Source organism: Scomber scombrus, chromosome 17, assembly GCF_963691925.1.
Source record: "Scomber scombrus chromosome 17, fScoSco1.1, whole genome shotgun sequence".
NCBI lineage: Eukaryota > Metazoa > Chordata > Actinopteri > Scombriformes > Scombridae > Scomber > Scomber scombrus.
This window is the reverse complement of record NC_084986.1, coordinates 21,786,289-21,811,352: the sequence shown is the minus strand read 5'-3', so window position 1 is coordinate 21,811,352 and position 25,064 is coordinate 21,786,289. Positions and strand designations below refer to the sequence as shown.

The 25,064-nt window shown below is 36.6% G+C and overlaps 2 protein-coding genes across 12 annotated transcripts in view; one reads left to right on the top strand and one right to left on the bottom strand.

The window, feature by feature from the left end:
• Positions 1 to 904, top strand: part of LOC133997536 (nesprin-2) — an 83,836-nt gene extending 82,932 nt beyond the window's left edge. For all 10 annotated transcript variants that reach the window (XM_062437158.1, XM_062437165.1, XM_062437164.1 and 7 more), the window contains 2 exons: positions 5 to 87; positions 320 to 904. In XM_062437158.1, coding sequence (XP_062293142.1) covers positions 5 to 87; positions 320 to 524 — 288 coding nt within the window. In that variant the 3' untranslated portion in view covers positions 525 to 904. The remainder of the gene's footprint in view (positions 1 to 4; positions 88 to 319) is intronic.
• A 134-nt stretch (positions 905 to 1,038) lies between these two features.
• Positions 1,039 to 23,340, bottom strand: esr2a (estrogen receptor 2a). Of its 2 annotated transcripts, XM_062437167.1 has the most exons (11): positions 23,171 to 23,340; positions 15,760 to 16,670; positions 14,890 to 15,056; positions 12,768 to 12,884; positions 12,237 to 12,542; positions 9,788 to 9,926; positions 7,519 to 7,652; positions 4,794 to 4,977; positions 4,426 to 4,643; positions 3,810 to 3,872; positions 1,039 to 2,925 (listed from the first exon to the last, which is right to left on the bottom strand). In XM_062437167.1, exons 2-11 carry the CDS (start codon positions 16,167 to 16,169, stop codon positions 2,912 to 2,914), a joined length of 1,752 nt encoding a protein of 583 aa, XP_062293151.1. In that variant the 5' UTR covers positions 16,170 to 16,670; positions 23,171 to 23,340; the 3' UTR covers positions 1,039 to 2,911. The 2 variants fall into 2 exon arrangements, with proteins under 2 accessions (XP_062293151.1, XP_062293150.1); XM_062437166.1 differs by having other exon boundaries at positions 1,039 to 3,872.
• Between the last annotated feature and the right edge of the window lie 1,724 nt (positions 23,341 to 25,064).

Sequence of the window (25,064 nt, the reverse complement as noted above, 5' to 3'; positions counted from 1 at the left end):
TCAGGATTGTGAATCTGCATCAGCGGTCCAGGGTCAAAGTGCCTCTGCAGACGCCACAGACTCAAATAACGCTCCCTCCACTCAAAGGTAGGTACTGTAGAAGGACATTAGTATTTACGTTTTATAAAACGGATGTTTTAAATGTTGATTTACAGTTGAAAAGTATTTTTGCCTTAAAAAGGATATGATTCAAACTCTATAACATGTTTAAAAGGTTTTTGAAAGCTTAACACACAATAACTCTTATTGTTGTAGTATATTTTTATGTATTCCTGTAATAAAAGTCTTCCATCCTCTATCTGTCCCGTGTGCTGTGCAGAGAAAGGAGGGACTCTCCGCCTCGCTCCTTCTTCCACAGGGTCCTTCGCGCCGCCTTCCCTCTTCACCTCCTCCTGCTGCTCCTGCTCCTCCTCCCTTGCCTGATTCCCATGTCAGAGAGCGACGCCGGCTGCACTGTGACCAATAACTTCGCCCGGTCTTTCTACCCAATGCTACGCTACACCAACGGCCCACCGCCAACATAATAGTAATGTACTGAGGTGGGACATTTTTTAAGAATACAGGCCACCTTGAAACATATGAATAAAGTGTGTAACATATAAAAATAATATGTTGAGTGTATGAAGCGATTGTCTTCTAAAACAAGAAAAAAGTCCAAAGTCCAAAAATAGTATTTAAGTTTCTATTTTTAAAGATTTGATCTCAATCTTAGAAGAGATTGTATTTATTCCATGAACAAAACCACCAATTATACTGCTTTTAAATTTTTTTTATATAATAATCATTAATAATGAAAAGATGGAGGATGAATTTGGTCATAAATCAAATTAAAAGTCCAAATACAAAAAATTATAGAATTAAAATTATTAATATTTTACTACTCTACTAGGAATAATCAGATTATAATCAAACTTAAAAAGAAGAAATTTAATATGTAAAGTGGCAATGAAAAGCCTCAAATCTAAAATGCAAAAGAACAGAAATGTTCAAAGGTGAAATTGAAAACTGCAATAGAAATAAGAAAAGGGAAACAGCAAATATCATCTTTACAATTTTTAAGTTTATCTCGGCACATTACAATTATGACCAAATATCTTCCATTTACCTTCCAAAAAAATCGATCACTGCAGTCATTTGAAAAAAAGCTTCATTTGATGGAAATGAACTAAACAAGCCACTACCTTGTTTCTATTTCACAAACTTCCACATGAACACTGTTTTCATCATTTACATTTTTATATTCATATCTGACTACCGCCAAGGTCCCACTTGTATGTTATTTTATGAACTGTTGAGATTTTGTCTGACTTTATGTATTTTTACGTTAGACTGATTTCTATCGAAAGTATATTTTTTACGATAAAACACACTGGTTCAATTTGAATGTAAAATGATGGCAGTTTTATATATATATATGAACCTTTTTTTTTTTGGAGTAGACATTTCCACACCTCCTGATGCACTGTTGAAACACTGTAGATGTAGCAGGATTCCTTGTATGTACAGACTGTAATAATATAATGCTTATTTATGACATGAAAAAGTGGATTTCTGCTTCACATCTTTTGGTAGTAAACACTGATTGTCTTAAACTCGGTTTGCTAAGAGCAGTTTTTTCATTCTGCCTCATGTCTTTGCAACAAATTAAGTGAAACTACCCTTTTTTCACCCCATTCTCCTCAATTTGAGGATTTGAATACATGAGTAAAGAGTGGGAGGACTTCACATGACATTTGCACCACAATTCAATTTCTCACATGTATCCATACAATATTTTTGCTTTATTTTATGGTATAAACCAGAGAGCAGGTAAACATGACAAAAACAAACAGTGCCTGAAACTGCACTGGCTCCTCCACTTGCTGTATTTTAAAATGATGAGAAGAGTTGATGTCAAGATTCCTCTGTTCTTGATGGTCACCTTTTAAAATGTTTACTTTTTTTAACACTTAATTGTCAAAGTGATCAACAGAACAAGGTATGAGTTTTCTAGGAACATAAAGGCCACTGTAGGTACATGTACACAGTGATAATACAGTATGTGATGGAGAGGGCAACTGGATGAAAGACACAAGGCAGACAGAAGGACTGAACTGGTGCAGAAGTTCAGATATGGGATATTTTCAACATTTGGTGCACAACCATAAATCTTGGTTGTGCAGCACAATTTGCACAAAATAGCTGAAGTAACAAGTGCAGAGATAGAAAAAATAGTCTTTTCCTTTTCTTTCGGGCTAAACGTGACGGGTATGAATGCACAATTGTCCAAAAAGCAATCTAATGTTTATGATTATTCACAGAAATGAGTAAAATATCATCAAGAAAGTCCATCAGGTACAGTAGAAAGAAGGTGATGTAAAGTGCCCTCTAGTGGTCAACTGGAGCTCTGCCGTGATGCAACAATAGCTGTAAAAAGCTCCCATTTTTTACAATGCAAGTTAGCTAACTCAATAAAATTGGTCGTGACAGTAATGAGATGTTCCCAACTTTCTGTTTTGATATTACATTAGAAAATTATAGATTATACAGCGGAACATGCAATGTTATGTCCATGTTTTAAGCTGAATTGTATCTACTACTTTACTGAACAGTAAAAATTGATCATCCTGTCATTCTATATGATAAAAAATTATGTTGCAGGTTGACATACAGTTCTTTTAGGCAATTGCTTTCCTGCTGGGAGTTAGATTATACTCATGTATTTACAGTAAATATGAACCTTCTATGTACCAGCGCTGGTTAGCTTAGCTTCACACAAAGAGAAAAGGGGTGTGGGTATTTTAGTTTGTTCATAGTAAAATCAGCATTATTTGTGGTAAATTGATCCACTGCATTCCAGATATAACACACATTTTTCTGAGAATGATTAATGCTCCTCACCAAGTCGCTCCCATCATCTGACTCCCCATCTTCAGTCTCTCAGGTCTATCCAAACAGAAGTAATATCTGAATAAATGATCAGCTCCACCAGAACACACATCATATTGATTAGTTGTTGGGTGTTTTCAGTTAAAACAGATCATGATTAATACAATCCATGTTATGCTCTATGGCTTAACCTGTCTGAACTTGAAGAAAAACAAAAAAAACCTGTTCTTTCATTTAAAAATCACAAAAAGACGAAGCAAATACAAAAATTCAGCGTGAGAAAAAGGCATGTGTGGCATGAGATCAATAGATCAGTGTCAAGTGTCAAGATGTGAACTCTGTAACATTTAGAAATAACTTTAGAAGTTGGTGAATTTATGAATATGCACAAAACTAAGTTATGATGTTGTAGGTTTCAATTTCTAATACCAAGTGCTGCAGCGGGAGCTAATTAATGATAGAATATATAAAGTAAAACCCTGGAATACACTTCAGCATAATGAATCTGAATCCTTTTAAATCTCTTATTGAATCTAATCAAGTTTACCTTTCTGTATTTTCATTTTCAATTAACTAAAAAGCTAAACTACAAACTCTCAGATGTCTAATCACTGTTTGTAGTGGTTCTAACCCTAACCCTTATGTAGCAGATACTTTCTCCAAATACTGAAGATCCTGATGATATAAATCTAGGTTACACTCTGTGTAACTACAAAAACACTCAGTCCACTGGCAGTTGTACAGTGGTATTATAGAATGATGTGTATTTTCTCTCAAACTGTCCTGCAGAGAGAGCTCACTAACAAGAGGAGAGACTCACTTTTTATTTTAGTCATACTGAATTAAGTATTTTCTATTACTGTTTCTTAATAAAAGAGGAGAGAAGGTTCAATAAGAGATTCAGAGCTTAACAACAATATTTTTCCCATCCACAATCAAACCTGCTAATGAAATCCTTAATGAAGCCTCCGGGATGGAACCAGCCAGAGTCAGTTGTGACACAACTGCAAGAAATGTGATTAAATATCATAAAAGCCATTATTTATGTCATTTTACATGTTTATATTCTGCTATGTAGTTTTATCATCTTTGGCAGCAACATCTCAGGATCTGTAAGCAGTCGCCTGTCATGATTACTGACACTGAATTATGTTGTCATGACATGAAATTAGCTGCCAGGTCTCAGGAAAAATCATAGCAGTAACATATACATAGATGTAAGCATGTACTGGTGCAACTGCCTAAATGAAGGAAACTATTTGTTCACCCTCTTGTTTCACTGTGGCCTTTCAACATCTGGCCATCGGGTAATGAATGCTGCAAGTTTAAACTTTAACTTAAAACATTCAAAAACTTCACCAGAATTCGTGCACAGTGATTGAAAGCTGAAGATTCACCAATACAAGAGATCACAGAATCCAGCAGGTTGTTCCAGTAAAAACACCTCATCGGTCTGCTGACGTAGTTTTTTTTTGTTGCATCAAAGCGGTAAAAATTCATTGCATGTGGATTGATGTGAAAAGCAAAAGAGGTGATCTGCAGACTACTGGGGTTCACCTCCTGTGCCGCTGGGAGTCCAGGTACTGGAGGGGCCGCCTCCTGAGCTGCCAGGCCGAGCGGGAACCTCCATCTGGTCCGCGGACTCCTGCTGGGGGCTCTGGCTGGGCAGACGGGAGCTGTGCAAGATGTGGGCGTCCAGCATCTCCAGCAACAGGTCGTACAAAGGCACCATGTTCTTAATTTTCATGCAGTGGAGATGGTCCATGCCCTTGTTACTGCATGTCGAGAGGTCAGAGAAAGAATAACAGATGAGGCTGGAGGCTTTTTTGTGGCACAGCAGTGAGAATATGAACATTTGTATAATAACCGGGCTACAAACTCATGATATCTCCAAACTGTGAACATTTAAACACATTCTCTCTTACCTGGCGTGGCGGATGTGTGACAGCAGCATGAGCAGGTGGGCGAGTCTGGTGTACTGTTGGCGGAATGTGAGGCCAGTTTTGGCGATGGCCAACACCAGAGCGTCCGTTACAGCGTCCAGAAGACGCAGCAGCTTGGAGCGACTCTGCAGCTCCTCACTGCCCTCTGAAAAGCTGAGACACATGCCTGATAGAACACACACACACACACACACACACACATCTTGTCACATGAAAAAGTAATTATGCAAAATTACATTTTTTGTTTTCTCCGTTTTTATTTTTTTGAACTTGGTTGTTCTTCAAAGGAATACATACATGAATATCATAGGTTTCTTTAATTTAAGATGGCACCATGTTTTAGGCTGTGTATAAAGACAGACTCTTACTATAGTTAATTATAGCTATTTCTTGAAATATTGATTTTAAGTTGTAATTTAATATGGTGACAAAATATCAAAAGGTGATGCAGACGTTCTTAGAAAATCTTCATAAAAGTCTGCATAAGGTAATTACTAGATTCCTTTTACAGCTGAGTGGATGACTTTCCATTTAGAACACTTAGAGACATGATTGCTTTTGAGTTTTAATGCCAGCAGGGAATTAGAAATGTCACAACCTTTCAATATTGTGTGAGCAAGCAAAAGAACATTTCATTTTGACTGAGACCTTTGTCTGCTGGTATATTGAGTTATATCCCCTTCTCTATGTGAGCCTCTGGATACATGTTTGTAAAGCTTGATTCTTATGATTTTATGATGTAAGGTGTCTCTCAGTGCTTTGAAGGGCACCTATAAATAAAATGCATTATCATTATTACATTAAATTACATCAGAAACATTAAAGTTCAAGTCTTGTTTTGAATATTAGTACTAGCAAGGAAAAGTCTCATGTAAGAACACATCCTGGGCTCATGAAGCTCTTTGCTTCACTGCTGCAAAAAATGCACGCAGTAAATATTTGTTTATTTACCACTAAAACTGTAAGTATGTGATAACAGTAAACAGAAATACTTAAAGACCCTCTCCAGAAATGTTTTAGGACAAATAAAAATGTGCTGCAGAGTATAATACTGTCTGACTAATTTCTCCACAAAAAAGCTGAACTTAAGTAGTTAAAATCCTTAAAATGACATCACTCCTTCTCCCTCATTAAAAAATGTAGAATCTATGAATAGTTTTATTTTAAAAAGTTTTCCTGCTGGACACGAGGTGTCTCCTACTTCACACGTTTACTCTTCATGTTTGTACACTGGAAGCTTCAAGTTTCCACATCACACTTGTGTAAGCTGCAATATTGGAACATGATTGGCTCCAAACTAGTAGTGATGTCACAAATCATACTCATAGGTGCAGATTGTTGGTGAGCACAGAGAAACTTTCCACTTTCTGCAGATAAAAGTGAAAACAGCCTTCTAGTGTTAAACTCTGCACATCCATCATACTGCACAAACATCCCAGTCAGTTAACAATGACCAAACACATTTTTTGAGTGGGAGGGAGAACTTGACATTTCATTAAATTGTGCTGCTAGATTTTTAACCAAAACAAGAACGTTACTCCAGTTTTAGCTCCACTTCATTGGCTCCCAGGATCTTTTAGAATAAATTTAAGCTTCTTATACTTGTTTTTAAATGACTGCTGAAAACACATTTATTTAATCTAGCTTTACATTTTTTAAATATTATTATTTGATTTATTTGCTGTAGTTTTATTGTATTTTTTATTGTAGTTTTATTATTTCTATTTTTGCCTGTAAAGCAGTTTGAGCTAAATCCCTTGTATGAAATGTGCTCTATAAATAAAGTTTATTATTATTATTAGTAGTAGTAGTAGTAGTAGTATCAGTACCATTATTATTAAAACAGTCTTTATTATTAGTAGTATTATTATTATCATTAGTAGTAGTTGGAGTATCAGTTTCATTATTATTTTAAAACAGTAAGCTGTAATACAAAGGTTTTCTTTAGTAGCCCATGATTGATGCATTTAATTCAAGCATGCCTCTCCCTACATGAAAGTACATTAGCTGTATATGTATTGATATTGATCAAATGTTGTGCTATCTACCACTCTGTGTTATACAGTCAATGGCTACTAGATGCTCCAGATCAGATTTCAGTCAGTGGAAAGACTTTGAATCTTTCTTTAAAAACACAAAATCACTGTATTTTTCTTCAAGAGGTCATTAAGTTGTCAGTAGCCAAATTTTCATGTCCGAATGAGTCAAATTTTTACCTGCTGAGTATGAAACAGCTTCAACCTTTCAAATTTCTAAAAGTCTGATTTTTCTCCAGAGAAAAAACAGAAAAGCATTGCAGGAATAGATGGTGCAAAAAAAACCAAAACCCCTTAGTATTAATTGCCTCCAGCGACAAAGAAAACAGAAACATTAGTCAGACATTAGTAAGTCCCCAGTGGAAGTGCTCGTTAGAGAGGCTCTCACCCTGTTTGTCTTCAAACAGGTACAGCTTGTTACTCAGAGCGTCCAGCAGAACCAATGAGAGTGCAGTCTCAAACTATACACCGTGTTCCCATTAGGGTTTTTTTCTTTTTTTCTTTACCAGTAAGTTATTTGTTCTGGTCCCCTTGCCAACCCTGTACAGACTCACACAGAGGTTGAATTGCATGCTGAGACACTGGAGCATCACACATACATGCACACAGAGCAAATAACAGTGTATGATCGTGTGTGTGTGTGTGTGTGTGGGGGGGGGGTGTACACTCACTGGAGTTAAGGAGGATCATGGCCTTGAGGCAGACGTACTCCTCCCTCTGCAGCTTGAGCTCTCTCACCCTGGATGTGGCGGCTATCAGCATATCAAAGATCTCCACGAAGCCCTGAACGGTGCTCCCCTCTTCTCTACAGTACAAAGACAAAATATGATTTATGTGTCACACTCCCTGATTCGCCAAACTAAATTAAGCAGAGGTCACGACCCCTCACTCTGCACGGTTGATTTCTTTTACTGGCAGGTTTGATTGGAAAACGCTCATAAATTCAGAGCTGTTTCTGGTACTGAAGCGAACTGAGCGCTGTAACAGGGAGATAGTGTGATTTTGCATTCGTGTTCAGGAATTCGCTCATGTCCTGTCCTCGTCGGAGCGTCCTGGCTTCAGTACGGACAGAACTCTTTGTTTCAAATGTTTGAAGCAGCTGATTCAGCCTCCCATCTCATGTTGTAACTAAATGTAAGTGATGATTTGTGCAGTAACATTCAGTTTGGTGTGCAGGATATACTCTTCTCATCTCTCTTTTATTCCATTTCAAATACTGTGTTTAACATTCTTTACATTTTAAAGGAGAAACTGTATGAAAACCCCCAAAGCTAATTAATATTGTGTCATTATAAGTGTATTATGAGTGTTATTTTTCTGAAGGTTGGTTGAAGATATTTGATACTCAACAATGATCAGGATTAATTGAAGAGCTAAGGAACTGAAGCTCCATCTCTGTTATTTAATACCAGTGTGGTCTACATCAAGTTGGTCCAGGTCCTAAAACATTTGTACACAGTAGTTTGAAGTAAAATCTAACAATACTGTACAATATTATATTTGATGTATACAGTTTGTTGTGGCGCTCAAAGATATTTTACATGAATAAAGGAAATGGCAAATGCAGTAAAAGAGAAAAAGAGACATAAAAACAGTCTTGTTTAAAAGTAACAGTCTATGAGCTGAGTGTTTGTTGAAAGCAGCTTTAACCCTTACATACTGTTCAGGTCAAATTTGAGCTGTTTTGACATTTAACAGCTGTAAAAACACTCAAAATGTTGTTTTCTTTCACCCCGAAATTTGACGACTTTGCTTAAAGTGGCCCAAAATGCACGAAAATGAAATTATTTTACAATGTTATACTTTTGTAAAGGTGCTAAAAATGTTGTCAATTAAGGCTGTCCTGGGTCAAATCTGAACCCTATCTATTGACGTGTTTTAGTGAAATGAATAGTTAATAGTTTTAATAAGATAGTAGTTATGAGGATTTCTTTTTATGATGTAGCAGTGAAGACTGATGGCTCTAATGGTTATACATTAAACCCCACAGTTCCATAAAGTTCTTGTCATTTTCACTTTACATAAAATAACATAGCGATAATGATGTAAATCATTATCGCTATGTTATATTTTCATGTCTTAGGTAAAAAAGGACATAATATTGTGTGATAGGAGATGTTTTTTCTCCAAAAATGATGAGTGGTGTAAAAGCTAAAGAATACACTCTCTCTGCTCTCTGAAACATGAATCAAGGTTTAATCATATTTATTGATCAGTCAGATCGACTATTGATAGATTCTAAATACATTTGTGATTCAAAATTTGGTATAGACACTTTTTATGAAGGGATTCTTTGACTGGACCCAGAACATACTGCAAAGGTGTAGAATATGGACAGTATGTGAGGGTTTAAAAGATGAGTTTTGAAAGCTTTTTTATAACTGGGGAGGGTCGCAGAGTGTTTAATGTCCATGAGGAGAGAGTTTCAGAGGATGGAGGTGGTGAGGGAGGAGGCCTCAGGTTCAGTGTTTGGTCTTTTGGGGAATGGAAAGGAGGTTAGAATTGGCATGTTGTGGAGGGCCGTGTTTTGGGAGAGGGAGCCGGTGAAGGTCATCTAGAATTGGTGCAGAGTGAGGAGGAGTTTATTGAGGGTGTGCTGAAGAAGTGCTGAAAAGAAAAGCTTCACTTTTATTTGCACTAGAAGAAAATGTCAACCTCACCTAGCCCCCACGTGAAGATCCAGACTTTTATAGCAAAAAAAAAATTATTTATAGTAATCTTATAGTGGTTATAGTGAAGAAATGTTCAGTGTCTTTGGTAGGACTGCTGGAAAAAAGTTGTATTCTACTTGAACCACAAAAGAATAATTTTTTATGTGAAAAGTTTTTCTTCTCTAATTAAAACTACCACTCAAGATTGACAACCAAAATAATACTGGCAAACTGTATCTAACTGTAGTTATGTAGGTGGTACAGAGGTGTGAGAGGTGGGTGGTGGTACCTGCTCATGCTGAGGTCAGGGGAGAAGATGAGTTTCCCTGGATGGTCCACTGATCTCCACATCAGTCCAATCATCAGCACCTCCAGCCAGCAGCACTCCAGCAGGTGCACCTGGTCCAAGAGACTGAGCTCTATAAAGCCTAGGGAAATCAAATAGTACATAATGTAGCAATGTGCTGCCGGTGATACTGAGCAGTGACAACAACAGCAGCATCAATTCAGTCTTTAATAAAATCCCAATAAGGCTGCAGCAGAAGATCACAATGCAAAGTAATAAACGGCAGCAGCAGCAGCCTAAATACACATTTGTAAAAGCCATTAAAATCTCCTATAGAAGTTCCTTAGAAATGTGTATTTTGGTGCTGGATTGATGTGGCAAAATAAGCAGGTATCTCATTTCTTACGAGGCTACAAGTTGTGGAAAAATCACAGCACTGGCTTAATATACGACGACAAGAGAAGTGCCGTCAGCTGCTCAACATTACAGCACAGAACGTCTATATTTTACTCAACCAGCAGGTGAGGATTAGCGCCTGACAGGAAGCTCTTTCTAACAGTGAGAACATAAACTCTCAAAGATCATTTGTGGTGCTGACATGACGAGCTAAAGGACAAAGAAAGTAAATCACCTACGAGTTTAATAATAGACGAATCGTTAGTCATAATTTATTAAGTGAAGATGACATAAAATGTGTTGCTTCCACATGTCCCACTTTTCTTTCTTTACACTTCCTGAAGTGCTGTAAGTAAATTTTATGGGAGTATATTTATTCTAATGTAGAGCACATACATTTTCCTACAAAGTTAGCCACTGCTCGTCTCCCCTTGTACACATCTATTCATATTCTTTTGGTGTTTGAGGGTCAGAGGCGTAACTTTAATGATATGTCTACATTCTTGAGTTTTATTCATATAATTAAATGGTGATTTTTTTTTTTTTTTTTACTTTGCTCCTGATGTTCCACAGGCACAGGGGGCATGTGTGTTAGAGAGATCCTGTGCATGTTTAGTGTTTCTACAACTGAACAGAATGTCTAGTTTAGTTTATTTATTCGAACATTATGTTATTAAAATAACAATAAAATACAAAGGCAGCAAAATATAACAAAATAAAAATGACAGCAACATTTTTTTCGATAAACAAAATAATAGCCATTTAATGTCGGGAAGGGTGTTGGATGAACTTACAAATTTTTCTAGTTCTTTTAAAAAAAAATTTAAAATCAAATTAAGCAAAAAAACGTTCAAAACAACATAATATCTTGTTGGTATCTTGAAATAAAGTCCTGAGAGACAGTGTTAGACCCACTACTACAACACAAACACTGTCAGTAAAAAGTATAACAGAAGAGGAAAGGCTACAGGTTTTCAGGCCATGACTAAAATTAGTATCTGTGTAAGCAGGAGTCATTCTGTGCCATTTGTGCAAAGCTTTCGTATCGTGTAGAGAGGCCGTCTGAATCAATCAGCATGTCTCATAAACACAGACATGCTGATTTAGAGTTGTGTCACAGCTCATTATCTTAACTTCCACTTCCTACACTGCTACTCAGTTTTGCAGTATTGAGGCTCACATGCTAAATAAAGCAAAGATAATTACTGCCTGGCCAAGATAAACCATTAATTCAAGTGCTTAGAAAATTGAGCTGCTGAATTACATTTGCATATTAGGATATTTTGGATTTTTTTCCCCCCTTTCTACCAAAAAGCTCTTCTCTGTGACTTGAATGTAATCATCAAGGAATAATTGAACACTTTTGGAAATAGACTTCTTTGCTTTCTTACCAAGAGTAATAACATCCATACTACTCTCATGTCCATAGTTAAAAAAAAATACATCTATCATCCTTTAATGTTAAGTAATAAACATCTGCCAGCACAAAAAAGTGTAAAAATGACTATACTGTATATAACTATTTCTTGGTGACCAGCAGCTGGGTGCGGTTACTTCTTCGAGCATCCACTGATCTCTGAGCCCTGCTATTCCCTGTGAATCTGTATTACTTATTTCTAAATTTGTGTTTGCATTCAAATTAAACAGACGACATATAACATGTTAATTAGTGTTGGTAGTGAATGCAGTGAAGATAATTAATTGAGGAAAAAACAATTAAAAGGTTAATGTTTTAAAAAATTATTGGAGGAGATTAAAGAGTTAACTACTACTCACTACTCAACACATTGTTGCTGTGTGAAAGATGTGAAACTCAAACCACTGAATAAACTCACAGCATTAGATTGAAAAGAGTGGGTAAAGTCTAGACTGTATAAAACACAAAGGATGAAAATCATGTTATGCAAATTACATCACTTGTTAAAAAGTTGTCTGTAGCCCTATGATAATGAAACATAGAAAAGGTGTCACTGAAACTAAGTCTTACCCCTGAAATATAAATAATTTACTTTGAAGCATTAAAAAGATCAATGGAAACATCAGCACACACACACACCTGGAATCTTCTTGGCCCAGCTGATCATGTGAACCAGCTCTTTATCAGCCAGGTTGGCCAGAGACATCATGACGTTGGTTTCAGTCAACGGCCTCCTCATGTCATTCATGAGGAGGATTTCCGGCGGCTCCGCCTCCATTATTCGCTCAATCAGCTGCTCTGAGGACAGTGCAGGAGGTTGGAGATCCATCAACGACCCTGTCGCTGGTCTGGGTAATGGCTTTGGTCCGTTAGCTCTGCCCTGTGAGGACAAGCGGGTCACGTGCCTCGTCTGCTGGTTCCTGTTTCCTCGCTCCTTACGCATACCTGAACCACAGACAACGAAATGTGACAATAATTCAATAGATTTGCCTCTAAATGTTTTGGGAAATATTATATGCAGCTGTGGTATGAAAGAAAATAAATCATACTGACTAAAAAAATGGATAAATAAATAATGGAAATATGTTGTCTGGTTATAGTTGGAAACAGAAAAATAAAATGCCACATGGGAAAAGAAGAATATAAATTGAGCAATAAAACAACACTAACCACACTTGGTCATGCCAACTTCGCAGCACTTGCGAAGGCGGCACGCCTGGCAGCTCTTACGGCGGTTCTTGTCTATAGTGCATTGATTGGTTGCTGGGCAGATGTAGTCATTGTGTCCTGAAGAATTAAGACAGAAAAAAGATGAGGAAGAATTGGTGGGAAACTGACTGACTAAAAAATTAGCAGTACACAAATAATTTAAAAAAGGTTGAATCCCAATGCTGAGGATGTAACAGATTTGGAATATTTTTAATCTTTTTATAAAACATTTCCAACATACGCATTTACTCATCACAACAGGGCACAAATCACAGCTTGACAAAATACAGTACACTAATCCCAACGTGCAAACACACTGCAGGAGGGTGGGGATTGAGACTCAGGGAACCTATACTTAATGTTTGGCCACAATATTTTGTTCAAAGTAGGAGAAAGAAGGATTCCAGACTTTAAACATACCTTTACTGAGCCCTTTCCACCCATTACAGTGCAATGGATTTCTAGATCATCAGTGAAGCAACACTAGCTATCGTGCCAACAATGACAGAAAGGCTAAGGCATCTCACTGTGCACCTGTTAGTTAAAAAACACCCTCCAGGAGCTACAGCAAGTAATGTGATGTCTGAGTCTGGTTGTGTCTCTTTAACACAGATGTTAGAGAATGTTTCAAAGATGGCTGAACAAAATGGTTTGGGCAGCTCCAAAATAAATGTACAAGTAAAGAGTAGCTTCAAATAAATCATTAAATTTGAGTGTTACTGAGACCTGAGCTGTTTTAACTGGAAACCAGTCAAAGTCCATTTGGCATGCTTGAGTGTTAACTGGAAATACTATGCTCTGTTTTTTCCAAAACTAATAATCATGTCTTGGGCTGTAGGGATAGAAATGTCATATTGGGAAAGATACAGAATTAAATCATCTGCATACAAAGATCATTTCTGGGTTTGGCTTCCTCTACTGACTCCTGTAATGCCTGCTTCATTCCTCATTGCTATAGCCAGGGGCTCAATAACTATGTCAAAAGAAGTGGGAACAAATGACACCTCTGTCTGGTACATTGGGCAAAATAATTAGTTTGTTCGAATTCAAGCTTTTGGAAAGGTCTGTCAAATCTATATAAACTCTACTGGCTCGTTTTTAGTAATGTCCATGCAACACGTTGCATTGGAATTCTCTGTTTTGCTACATGTGATAAGCATATTAGGAGTACAATGTTATAGTCTTATACCAATAATTATTTCAGATATCCCCACTTAAATATAAACTGTGAATAAATAGTAGTTACATTTAAGAAAAAGATTGTTCTAGTGAACCTGGCCTCCCACAAGCCTTCAGATGGTGCTGCCTCAATCAGAAGTCCAATAGCTAGAGTAAATGTCACAGAAAATTAATTAATTAAATACACGGATCAAATCCCCAGAAAAGTATTTAAGACTCCTAGTTTGAGAAGCTATCTCAGCAGCTATGTTAGGCTACACTTGCCTTGAGCTAAATGCTATCACGCTAACAATGACAATGTGTACCATGGTAATATTTAGAAGGTATCTTTACCATGTTCACCATTTTAGTTTAGCGTGTTAGCATGCTAACACGTGTTAATTAGCACTAATGTCAATGTACTGATGGTAATGTCTTAGTTTTGCAGGCATTTGGTCATAAACCAAAGTAGTGGAGAAATTGAAATTCTGATCATTAAGATGATGAAAATAATGAAATGATGAAAATCATTACATTTCATCCTGAGAGCAACATCGATGTTTATACCAAATTTCATTGTAATTCATTCAATAGTGGAAGCAAACATGTCTGTTTCATGGTGGCGCTACAGGACAAGTCAGAGGAGCACCAACATTAGTAGGATTCATCCTCTGGGAATCATGAATGTCTCTACAAAATTTCCAGGCGACCCATGAATTAGTTGAGATATTTCAATCTAAGCCAAACCTATGGGCTGACTGACAGACCCAACATGGTCATCTCAAAACTCAAAAAGACACTGACTGAGGAAAAGCCCAACAGCCTTGAAATGAGTAAAATAAACACCTCTGGAGTTTGACAAAAAACTACAACATGAAGAGCTTCACCATACTGTACTATACAGACTGTGTTTTGTGTGTCTCACCTTGGATGCTCCTCTTGAAGAAGGCTTTACACCCCTCACATGACCAGACACCATAATGGTAGCCTGAAGCATAGTCGTGACACACAGCACAGAAGTGCAGGTCTGTCTTCCCGCCTGATGACACCACACCCTCCTCATTCTCCTGGGATCGCCTCCTCACACTCTTGCTGTCAGATAAAGAAAGTCAGTAAGTGTAATGCATGTGACATTATAATTATTATTAAATTATCACACCAGTAGTATGATTACAGCATATGCCTTTGTTAAGAAGGTACGAAACTAGAGAGACAGCTAAAGATAGGAGAATGATTTCATGCACATACCAAAGTGTTTACTCTGATTGCTAATGAGTGATTATGAAGTTATGACAACACAAGTTCTTCATAATTAAGATTAGAATTATGAATATGGATTCCATTATTTTTTTATTTAGATTTGTTTAATCATAATAACAAAAAAAACCTCTAAAGCAAAACTATACATACAAAATATATGATAACTATATTCCCCCACTTGTTTTACTGTGATCTGGATTTCTATTTCTACTATGGTATGAAACTGAAAAATTCAACAGTGGAACTCGAAAAAGTAAAATCTCAATCAGTGAAAGATAGTGGAGAATATTATAAGTAAATGTTGCTCTCCTGTATGCTTTCATTGTAAGTTTTGTCTTCAGAACTTTTATTCACTTGCAATTTTTTGGTGTGACTCTTGGAAGATGTTGTCCAATTAGTATAAGACAAATGTAATCCCATATGAGTAGGCATTGTCAATTGTGAATCAAAATAAGGATAAAAAACTGACTTGTGAGTTTACGTGTTGAATTGTTAAAACAGTATGTCAGGGACAGAAACAGGTGCATTGTCCCACCTGGTTGTTAAGACCCTGTCCCGTGGCGACAGCTCCACCCACGGCTTCTGGATTGGCTGACTGTGCTGAGGGCGAGTCTGGGAGTTGTGCAGGGGTAAATGCGAGCCCACGTGGCCATGGCTGGGCCAGAATAAAGAAGGTCTTAGTGACTGATGCATGGAGGAGCATTCTGAAATACCCGGAGCGGCATAGCTGAAGATAGTGGGACTGTAGAAAGGTATGGTGGTAAAGTCGTGGCTGAGTTCAGTGTAAGGAGAGGGGATGCAGATGGGCTGGCTGGTTTCGAGGGACAGTCCTGGAGAGGAGGAGCTGAGGATGGGGGAGAGGACGCGACTTCCAACTCGGCTGGAGTCCACCTCTTGGAGCTGCAAGAGGGGCTGACCCTTCTCTGGAGAGGAGGCAACAGCCATCACAACTACAGACGGTCTCACTCTCACTAAATTTACTACATCATTGTAATTTAATAAAGGAGTCTAGTATGCAGTCATGTTTTTCCCTTGTTGTCACTATGGTAATGTCATTATCTGCAAATATTGGATTTCGGCCTGAAAAAAAACAAAAAAAACAAAAAGGCCTAGAATATAACAAGCACCAGCAGATGTACCTACACAGGCCAGGTTAGTTTAATATTACTCATGAGCTCACATTGTAAGTTCTCAGACTGATGGATGCCTCCCTTTGTTTTGTCTCTGCTCACTATGAAATGCCAGTGTTGGCACGCATCGCATAACATGATGAGAAGAAGGAGTCGATCTTGTGATAAAACCCAGAGGGTAGCGAGCACAAGACAGCGGCCCGTCTACACCAAAGAAGAGAAGAAGTTCAGTGCATGGTCTCGGCCCACCCGTGAGTCTCACATCTTTAAGTGGCAGCACATGGACCAGGTCAGAGATGTGTGGCAGAACTTTTACCTGGAACACAAAGAAACGCAGGAGTTTAAGGAAAAAAACTGAAGAAAAATATTATTTTATTGTATTTATTTGTAAGGGTCTGTGTGAATTATTAAACATAAATGTTGCAATTCATTGTTGTGTTGTGACGTGTCATTTCAATTCATATATGTGTGCCTTTGATATGTTATCAAATGTGTTCTGCTATCTCATTGAGGCTGTCCTTTTCTCTGTCCAAATTCAACATCTGAATGAAAGTTTGATTCCTGTTCATGAAATCACCACTGTGATGTTGATTAAGTCACTAAAAGTATTTTTTTTAATCTGATTTTGAACTATGTTAGTGATAATAAATCTTTTATATTGTTAAAAATCTAAATAACGCACAAAAAGTGTTTTTTCCCCCCACCATTCTTCATAATCCTTTTACCCAAGTGTTCTCCATACAAGACATCAGCAAAATCCCATTCATCACCACCAGTGATCCTCAGAAAAAAGCTGAAATATGTTTCTGGTACAGGCTCGTTTTTACAAATCCAGTTGACTATTTTATTTGGGTCACTCTAATCAAAGGTCAAAAACCTTTAAAAAAAGTGTACCCTTTCCCTGTTATACTTCACGTAATGATTTTTCCCCCCATGAAAATGTAATGATATGGTTTCAAACAACTTCAAAGGTAATAATTCAGGCATACAAGATTAATGCAGTATTTGAACTAAAGAAGCTGAATGTGAAAGTCCAGGCTTGAGTTTGATTGAATTAGTTAGTTTCTAAAAAGAAATGACAAGAGGAAATAGCAAATAAGTTTTATAATGTCCTGTAAACAGAGAGAGCGTGTAGATCAATACCACACACACACACACACACACACACACACACACACACACACACACACACACACACACACACACACACACACACACACACACACACACACACACACACACACACACACACACACACACACACACACACACACACACACACACACAAGCCCAGTGTAGTTTAAGGACATGTTAGTTTACTTTTACAACATCTGATAGAGCAGACCTGTCAGAGTTAATGATTCCTTGGTGGCTGGAGTCTGTCTTCAGTTGGAGTTGGTACACATACTCTGTACCTTTCTGGCATTAAGCTCTTTCTGGAGGGCATTACTTTTCTCCTCCAAAAAATGGATTAGCTGAGAGAAGTTTGGTTTGGCCGGCCAACAAAACTCAATAATCCGTAGGAGTCTTGAGTGTAAGAGTAATACGAGCACTGCTGAGAACAGCGGGTAATTAAACTCACAAAGCTGCAAGTAGTGTAGGTCAACATTTATTATTTTGGATATTATGCAAGGTGCCAAAGTGTTTTTCTTTTCTTTTTATGGTACCAAATTAAAGATGAGTGGAAAAATCACTCTCCCAGCTCTGAAACTCTGGGAAATGGAGCTATCAAAGTTGATTACTTTTACTCACCATTTAACATCAGCGACCATCCAGCTATTTTATTGTTGCCTGCAGCTGACTGCTACCTCCTGCAGAGGTTACTTCAACTGAGCATTATAACAAACAATCTCTATAATGACTCTTAAAATATTCTGTGGATGTTTTCTAACCTTTAACTAAAACCAATTGCCATGACAGCACTTTGAATACATTAGAGAAATGCATCACAGTTACAGACAGGAGTAGAGCTCAGACATGACCTGCTTAAAGAAGCTATTTAATGAACCAAACAGAGCTGCAACGTCTTGTCAATAATGCAAATTGCATTATTGTCAATAAAAACTGAAAAAGTAGAATTGATCACAGAGCTGTTGTATTGGATTGCATTAGATTGCACAAGTGTTCCAAATAAAGTACTTGGTGAGTGTATATTGAACAGCAAGGTAAATGGAAGAACATCTAGGATAATGCAACAGGTAACTGCACTAACATGTCTCTCATGTTCTTTGGACCCAACTGATTCAACAAGGAGAATTATAAGAGACTCAATGGTTTACTTTATATCAGCCTTTATTATATATTAATACAAATCTGATACTTCTTTGTATGTCAGCCTGCTGATGGGTTTTGGTGTAAACAGGTACTACTCTGTAGTCTCTGCTTCTGGGCGGACGTTTTAGGAATCTGAACTATCATGGCAGGACCCATTGGGTTATCTCCTCCCTCCCCTGCCCTTGAGAGTTTAAAACATGTTGTCTAGTATAACGTTAATTAACATAAATACATAATAAATAAACATAGGCGATCAGAATTCATAAACTATGACATTTTTCTTGTGAAAAAATTGTTTTCAATGATTTCCTGAAGATAAAACAGTGGACTGTAGAAAGGTACAGTGGTGAAGTCATTGGCTGAGTTCAGTGTAAGAAGAGAGTGTTTTGTGTATTGGTTGTTTTTCAATTTGTGTACTGTGTAATAATGAGGGTATAATTTCATAATCAGGTTTAAAACTATTTTAAATTAGCTTACAATTATTACACTGTAGCTTTCACACACAAATATTTGGTTTGACAAACAATCCATTTCTGGCTGATGATACTAAATGTGTGCTGGCAGCGGGTGGATGGATTTACCGCTATCATCTACAGATTTATCAACTCTTACCTGACATCTGGACTGATGAAACATGAGAAAATCAAGGAGTTTTTTTATATTCTCTGAAGTTTAATTACACTGCCTGCCAGCTCATCTGTTCCAGCTTGAATCACAGAGAATGATTGATGATAAAGAAAGGAATACACCGGCTAACAGAAACTTAAGATGCATCTAATGCAGCCGCGCTCTCAACATTAGACAATCACAATTACAATAAATTGAACAGAAGTTAAGAGTTTAATCCCGCTGAAAGTACTGCCTTAAGTACAAAAAATATTGCGCTGTCTTGTTCAATAAGGGATTTAATTTCCAATGAAATTGTCTTTGTCTTTTGAAGCCAATAAACTCACTTCTAAACAGATGAGTCACTTTACTTTAAGAGAATAGAAAAAAATGTGGCAAGATTTGTGCGTCTTTAATTTCCATTTGTGGGTAAAAAACAGATGTGAAAGAGTTTCTGTTTCCTTTGAAGCTTTGACCTTGCCTTGAAAGCTGCCTCCTCGCTCTCCCGCAGGAGACTGATCATTGTGGGAGAAAGCCTCCCACCTCCTCCACAATGCTGCTCACCCTTCCACCACTAACACCAGTCCACACATACAGATAAGCTAAGACATATTATGTAACTTTAATGCCTTGCTCACGAGCACATCAGAAAATATCACATAAAGACTTCAACAACCAGTTCCAAAACTCGCTGCTCTCTTACCATTACTTCCTTACAAAAAGGCAGCAATTAGAGTAAAGTTGAAAAAAAGTTTAAAATGTGATGCTCTAAATCAAACTGTGTAACAGATATTTCATTTCATCACCCTAATTAACTCATTTAATATATGTATCTTTATTTAATACATTGTTTGGTAGCTTAATCACATACATTTCAGAGGCTGCAGACACATTACTGCTAAGCTAGGCAAGCTACCTTTAAGCAGGACTAGTTTATGTGGTGTAAACTTTTATTTTTCTCTATGGTTATATTTAGTTACTTTATGAGTTACAACTAATTCAAATACTGAGATATTGGAACATAAAAATAGATTTTTTAATTTCAGGAATTAGGAAAAAGTTGGTAAATTACTTTAGCTAAGGCTATCTCAACAGCTAGCCAAAACTAGCTGGAGTGCTGTCACTGTGTGGTTTCTAGTTTTACATTTTTTATTTGGTGAAACATATGTCAAAAAGTCAGATTGGGGTCAATTCTGACTAAAAGTTTTGACCAAATATGTACTTACAGTGTTTTGTTGTTGCATTAATTTACCGCTCTGCAATAATTGGTGTTTCTGTATGAAATGGTGCCACCTTTATCTCTTCTGATTACCTGGTAGACTGACTTATGAAAATCTATAAGCTACAATGCTAATGTTGCTAGCAGTAGATATCTATGTTTCAGACTTTCTGTAACAAATCGTTACATCTGCAAGCTGATAATTTGCCATGCTTTGGTTGTTTTTGTGGTATTTTCTGTTTAGAAATAAAGTGGCCAGTTTGTGGAACAATTCTGCAAATTCAGAAACCTAAGTAACTTGTTTTTTGTTTGTCAATTCAAGCTGGCTTTCAGTAAAATGAAAAAAAAAATACTGCATACAAAGGTCAAAGCTAAATAAAACTAAATTCTGCAGTGGCAGAACTGTTCCTGGTCATTGGCCAGAAGTGAATGCCTTTTATACAAACGTTCAAGGCCAGAGTCATTTTCCCATCCTAAAAACAAACTGGCCCTTAATATCAGGGGGAAACGGACATGAAACAGATCTGCAGAGAGAAGCCGTACCTTACTATTTACAGTAAGTAAGAGTGGGAATGCTGCTTTGTGCCAGACAATGTGAACAATCTGACTGAAATGTTTGCCCTGCTGAGGGAAAAAAAAACTCTAGTTAAACCAGAAAGATTTGTGTGTTCAACTTATGTTTCAGCCATAACAATTATAATCAAAAGACAAATTAAACTCTGTATCTGGCAAAAATAAAACATTTAAAGCTGATACCTAAAGCAATTAAATACATCAGCCTCAACTCAGTGTGCAATTTGTAGACTTTAGATTGGTGCTCTCTAACTTCAAAATAAAACTTGAACATTAGAATATCATTCTGTAATCCAGCCTGCATTGTTGAGGTTATTTGGTTTATATGATCAATTTACTGGGAAGGTTACTTTAAGTAGCTGCTGGGGATGTTTGACAGACAATGATTGGCAGGTGAACACAGCTAAATAATCTATTTTTTATTTTTAATATATTACATCTTAAAGATATAATGTTTTATGACAGAAATTATAAGTATTTCTATGTTTTTAATCTTGCAAATGTTATGCAGAATCATGAATAAATAGATTCTGAGAGGACAGAGCACCACTTCTGCAACTCAGTGTTGCTAATGAAAGAGCAAATTTCCTTAAGTCAATGCAACAAGGACTACTGAGTACAAAAACACTGATAAACACAGTACTGCTATTTTCATTCGCCTCTGTCATGAATGCCTCAAAATTAGGACTGCAACTAAAAATAATTTTAATTATTGATTTAATTTTCCTTGATTAATTGCTTGGTTTCTACAAAGTAAGAAAACATTTTCAAAATTGCTTGTTTGACTGACCAACAGTCCAAAACTTTAAGGTTAAAAAAAATGACTAATATATATATATATCAACATTTTCACTTATGAATTTTGCCATCTGGCTAACCGATTAATTGACTAATCATTGTAGTTCTACTCAAAATATAAATACATTATTTAAAACATGTCGACAATATTGATTTCCACATGGCAAAATAAGAATGCAATGCCACCTTGATCAGCTGATAAATAAATTGAATTAATGTGTTGAACAGGAAGACGTGGTAGTAATCGACCAGTTTAAACAAGGAGAAAAAAGCTTGTCTGTATCATAACAGCAGGGCTGATAGGAACCTCTTGTTTACACAGTGATAAGTGCTTTTTGAAGTGGGCTAGTGTTCATGTCAGGCTTGTTTAAATTTAAAAAATCTGGTTCTTCACATTAGAAACCCAGAAAAACACCCAGAATACAGCTGAATGTCGCACTGATCCTAATAAGATCTTCACTGCAGTCAGTCAAATTACAGAAGCACAGATTGAAAGATGTTTAACCCTTAACCTACCAACATACTCAAGAAGCAGAAAATATTATTAGTTATGTAATTAATCTGAAAAAAACATATGGGGAAAAAACAGATTATGATTAATATTACTTTTGGAATGTTACAGTTAATTTGCATATTGTGTAAAATGAAAATATATACTTTTCTTCAACACAAACTGCAGCTTTTATCCCAAGTACAATCTTTCGACAACCTTCAATAGTGTGTGATACTTTAAATTAGGACCCATGGTAAACATGAACTCAATAAATAGTTCCATCTATTAAAACTGCCTAGCCTAATACATTGCTACTTTTAAAAAGCATAACTTCAAACAGAAACAGGAAACATGATATAAAGTCATTAGGGAATAAATTGATCCACAAAGTCATGAATAATTGGAAGGATAGAATTAAACACCTGTGTGATAAGGTACTGTGTAGTCAACCTCTGGAGTCTACAGGTAAACAAGTAAGTAGGATAAAGGTTCAGAGGAAATGTGTGTGAATTATCTCTTAAATATTCCTCATGATCTATGGGATCTCTTTGCAAATATACTTTCATACAACTCATTAAGAGGCTGTTAAAATTTAGAAATTACTATTTTAAAAGCATTTAAAATATAATAAACTCTGGATTAAACGCCTCCCTGTCTCTAGGTAATGGTTTCTTGCTTCTGTCACCTGTTAACCTTCCTAAGTCAAATGCGTCTGCTTCATAACACACGCAGTTAAAGGCCCTCTACTTGTTGATCACACTTACATATGAGCATAATAAACCAGTGGGACAGTTGCACGTACGTCGCATGCTGTAACGCAAACATGACTTTATAAGCATGGAAATATTCTTACCTGTTCTTCCAGACGCAGCAGCTGCAGAGAAAGTTTCCTGTAATGTGTGTGTGGAGTTTGGCTGCGGTGTCCTGTGCGGGTAAAGTGCGGGATAAAGTGGTGACAGAGCTGTTGACAGGCCGAGTTGTCACAGTGCGCTGCTTTAACATACGGCTGTCCGTCTCAGCCTGCTGACGAACTACCAGCTGGTGTTTTCAGGAAATACTGTTAAATACGAGAAAGTAAGATGCACAAGATCCGGTGAGTGCCTTCAAAATAAACGTGATTTGCGTTTCTTTTTCCTGTTTGATCTCCTCATCATCATCATAAAATATGAGCATGAGCAAAAAGAGAAACACACCAAATCAATACATGACATTTTTAAAAGTAACATAAGGCAGATTTTTGATAAACAGGTGAGAACAAAGCAATATAATAATATTAATAAGAAGAAGAATAATTAGAAAAATGATAACTTTAGAAAAGTTACAGAGTGTTACACAATCATGGGCACCATCAGGGATTTTGAAAAAATATCACATTGGGCCCCACCATCACACACAGGTCATGCCAACCATGCACAAACAAAGTGTTAGTTTAATGAGTACATTGTAAATAAAATATTCTATCAAACTATTAATGTCCATTAATGATGATAAGTTAATTTAAAAAAATAACTGATGCTCCCCTGTCAGTCACAGGCCTTTAGAATCATCCTAACTTTTCACCCCAATACGGCACCCGTGTACACGATCAAAACAAGTTACAGAATGTCATACAATAAAACTCTTCCCCTACAATGACAACAACAAAGTTACAAAGTGTTACACAATAACAACAATAAATGTACAAAATGTTATACAATAAAAACAACAGTTACACAGTTCAAAGCAATAAAAACAACAAAGTTACAAGGTGTAACGCAATAAAAACAACAAAGTTACAAAGTTTACGCAATAGAAACAACAAAGTGACAAAGTGTAACGCAATGAAAACAACAAAGCTACAAAGTGTTACGCAATAAAAACAACAAAGTCACAAAGTGTAACGCAATAAAAACAACAAAGTTACAAAGTGTTACGCAATAAAAACAACAAAGTTACAAAGTGTAACGCAATAAAAACAAAGTTACAAAGTGTTACGCAATAAAAACAACAAAGTTACAAAGTGTAACGCAATAAAAACAACAAAGTTACAAAGTGTAACGCAATAAAAACAAAGTTACAAAGTGTTACGCAATAAAAACAACAAAGTTACAAAGTGTAACGCAATAAAAAAAAACAAAGTTACAAAGTGTTACACAATAAAAAAACAAAGTTACAAAGTGTAACGCAATAAAAACAACAAAGTTAAAGTGTTACGCAATAAAAACAATAAAGTTACCAAGAGTTACACAATAAAAACAACAAAGTTACACAGAGTTACACAATAAAAACAAAAAAGATAATAAAGTTAAAGTACTAACACAAATACCAATTGTAAAAAAAACAAACCATACCATGAAAATTAGTCTTATGAGGACACTGAAAAGAAGATGCTGAGTTTGCCTGTCTGAGATCTCCAGGCAAGTAGTTCCACAGCAGTCACCTTTAGTGAAAAGTTGTGATTTTGGAACCTCTAGTAGGGTTCTGCTGGAGGATTTCAGGCAGCTATCAGGCTCATAGGGAGTTAGCGGATCACAGATGTAAAATATATATAATATAGTGTAAAATGTCTTTTAATTACTGTTTTTGTGATCTGAAATGTCTATGACGTAATACTGATGTTGATTGTGATGCAAGTTAATGACAAATTTCTACTTTTACGCTACAAAGGTGGACAGTAAAGTAGTTTTTGTGTGATAAACTAAGATAGTGGCCCCATACACACAAAAGTCTCTCAATACTGTGGCTGCAGTTAACTTTTATATTTCTTG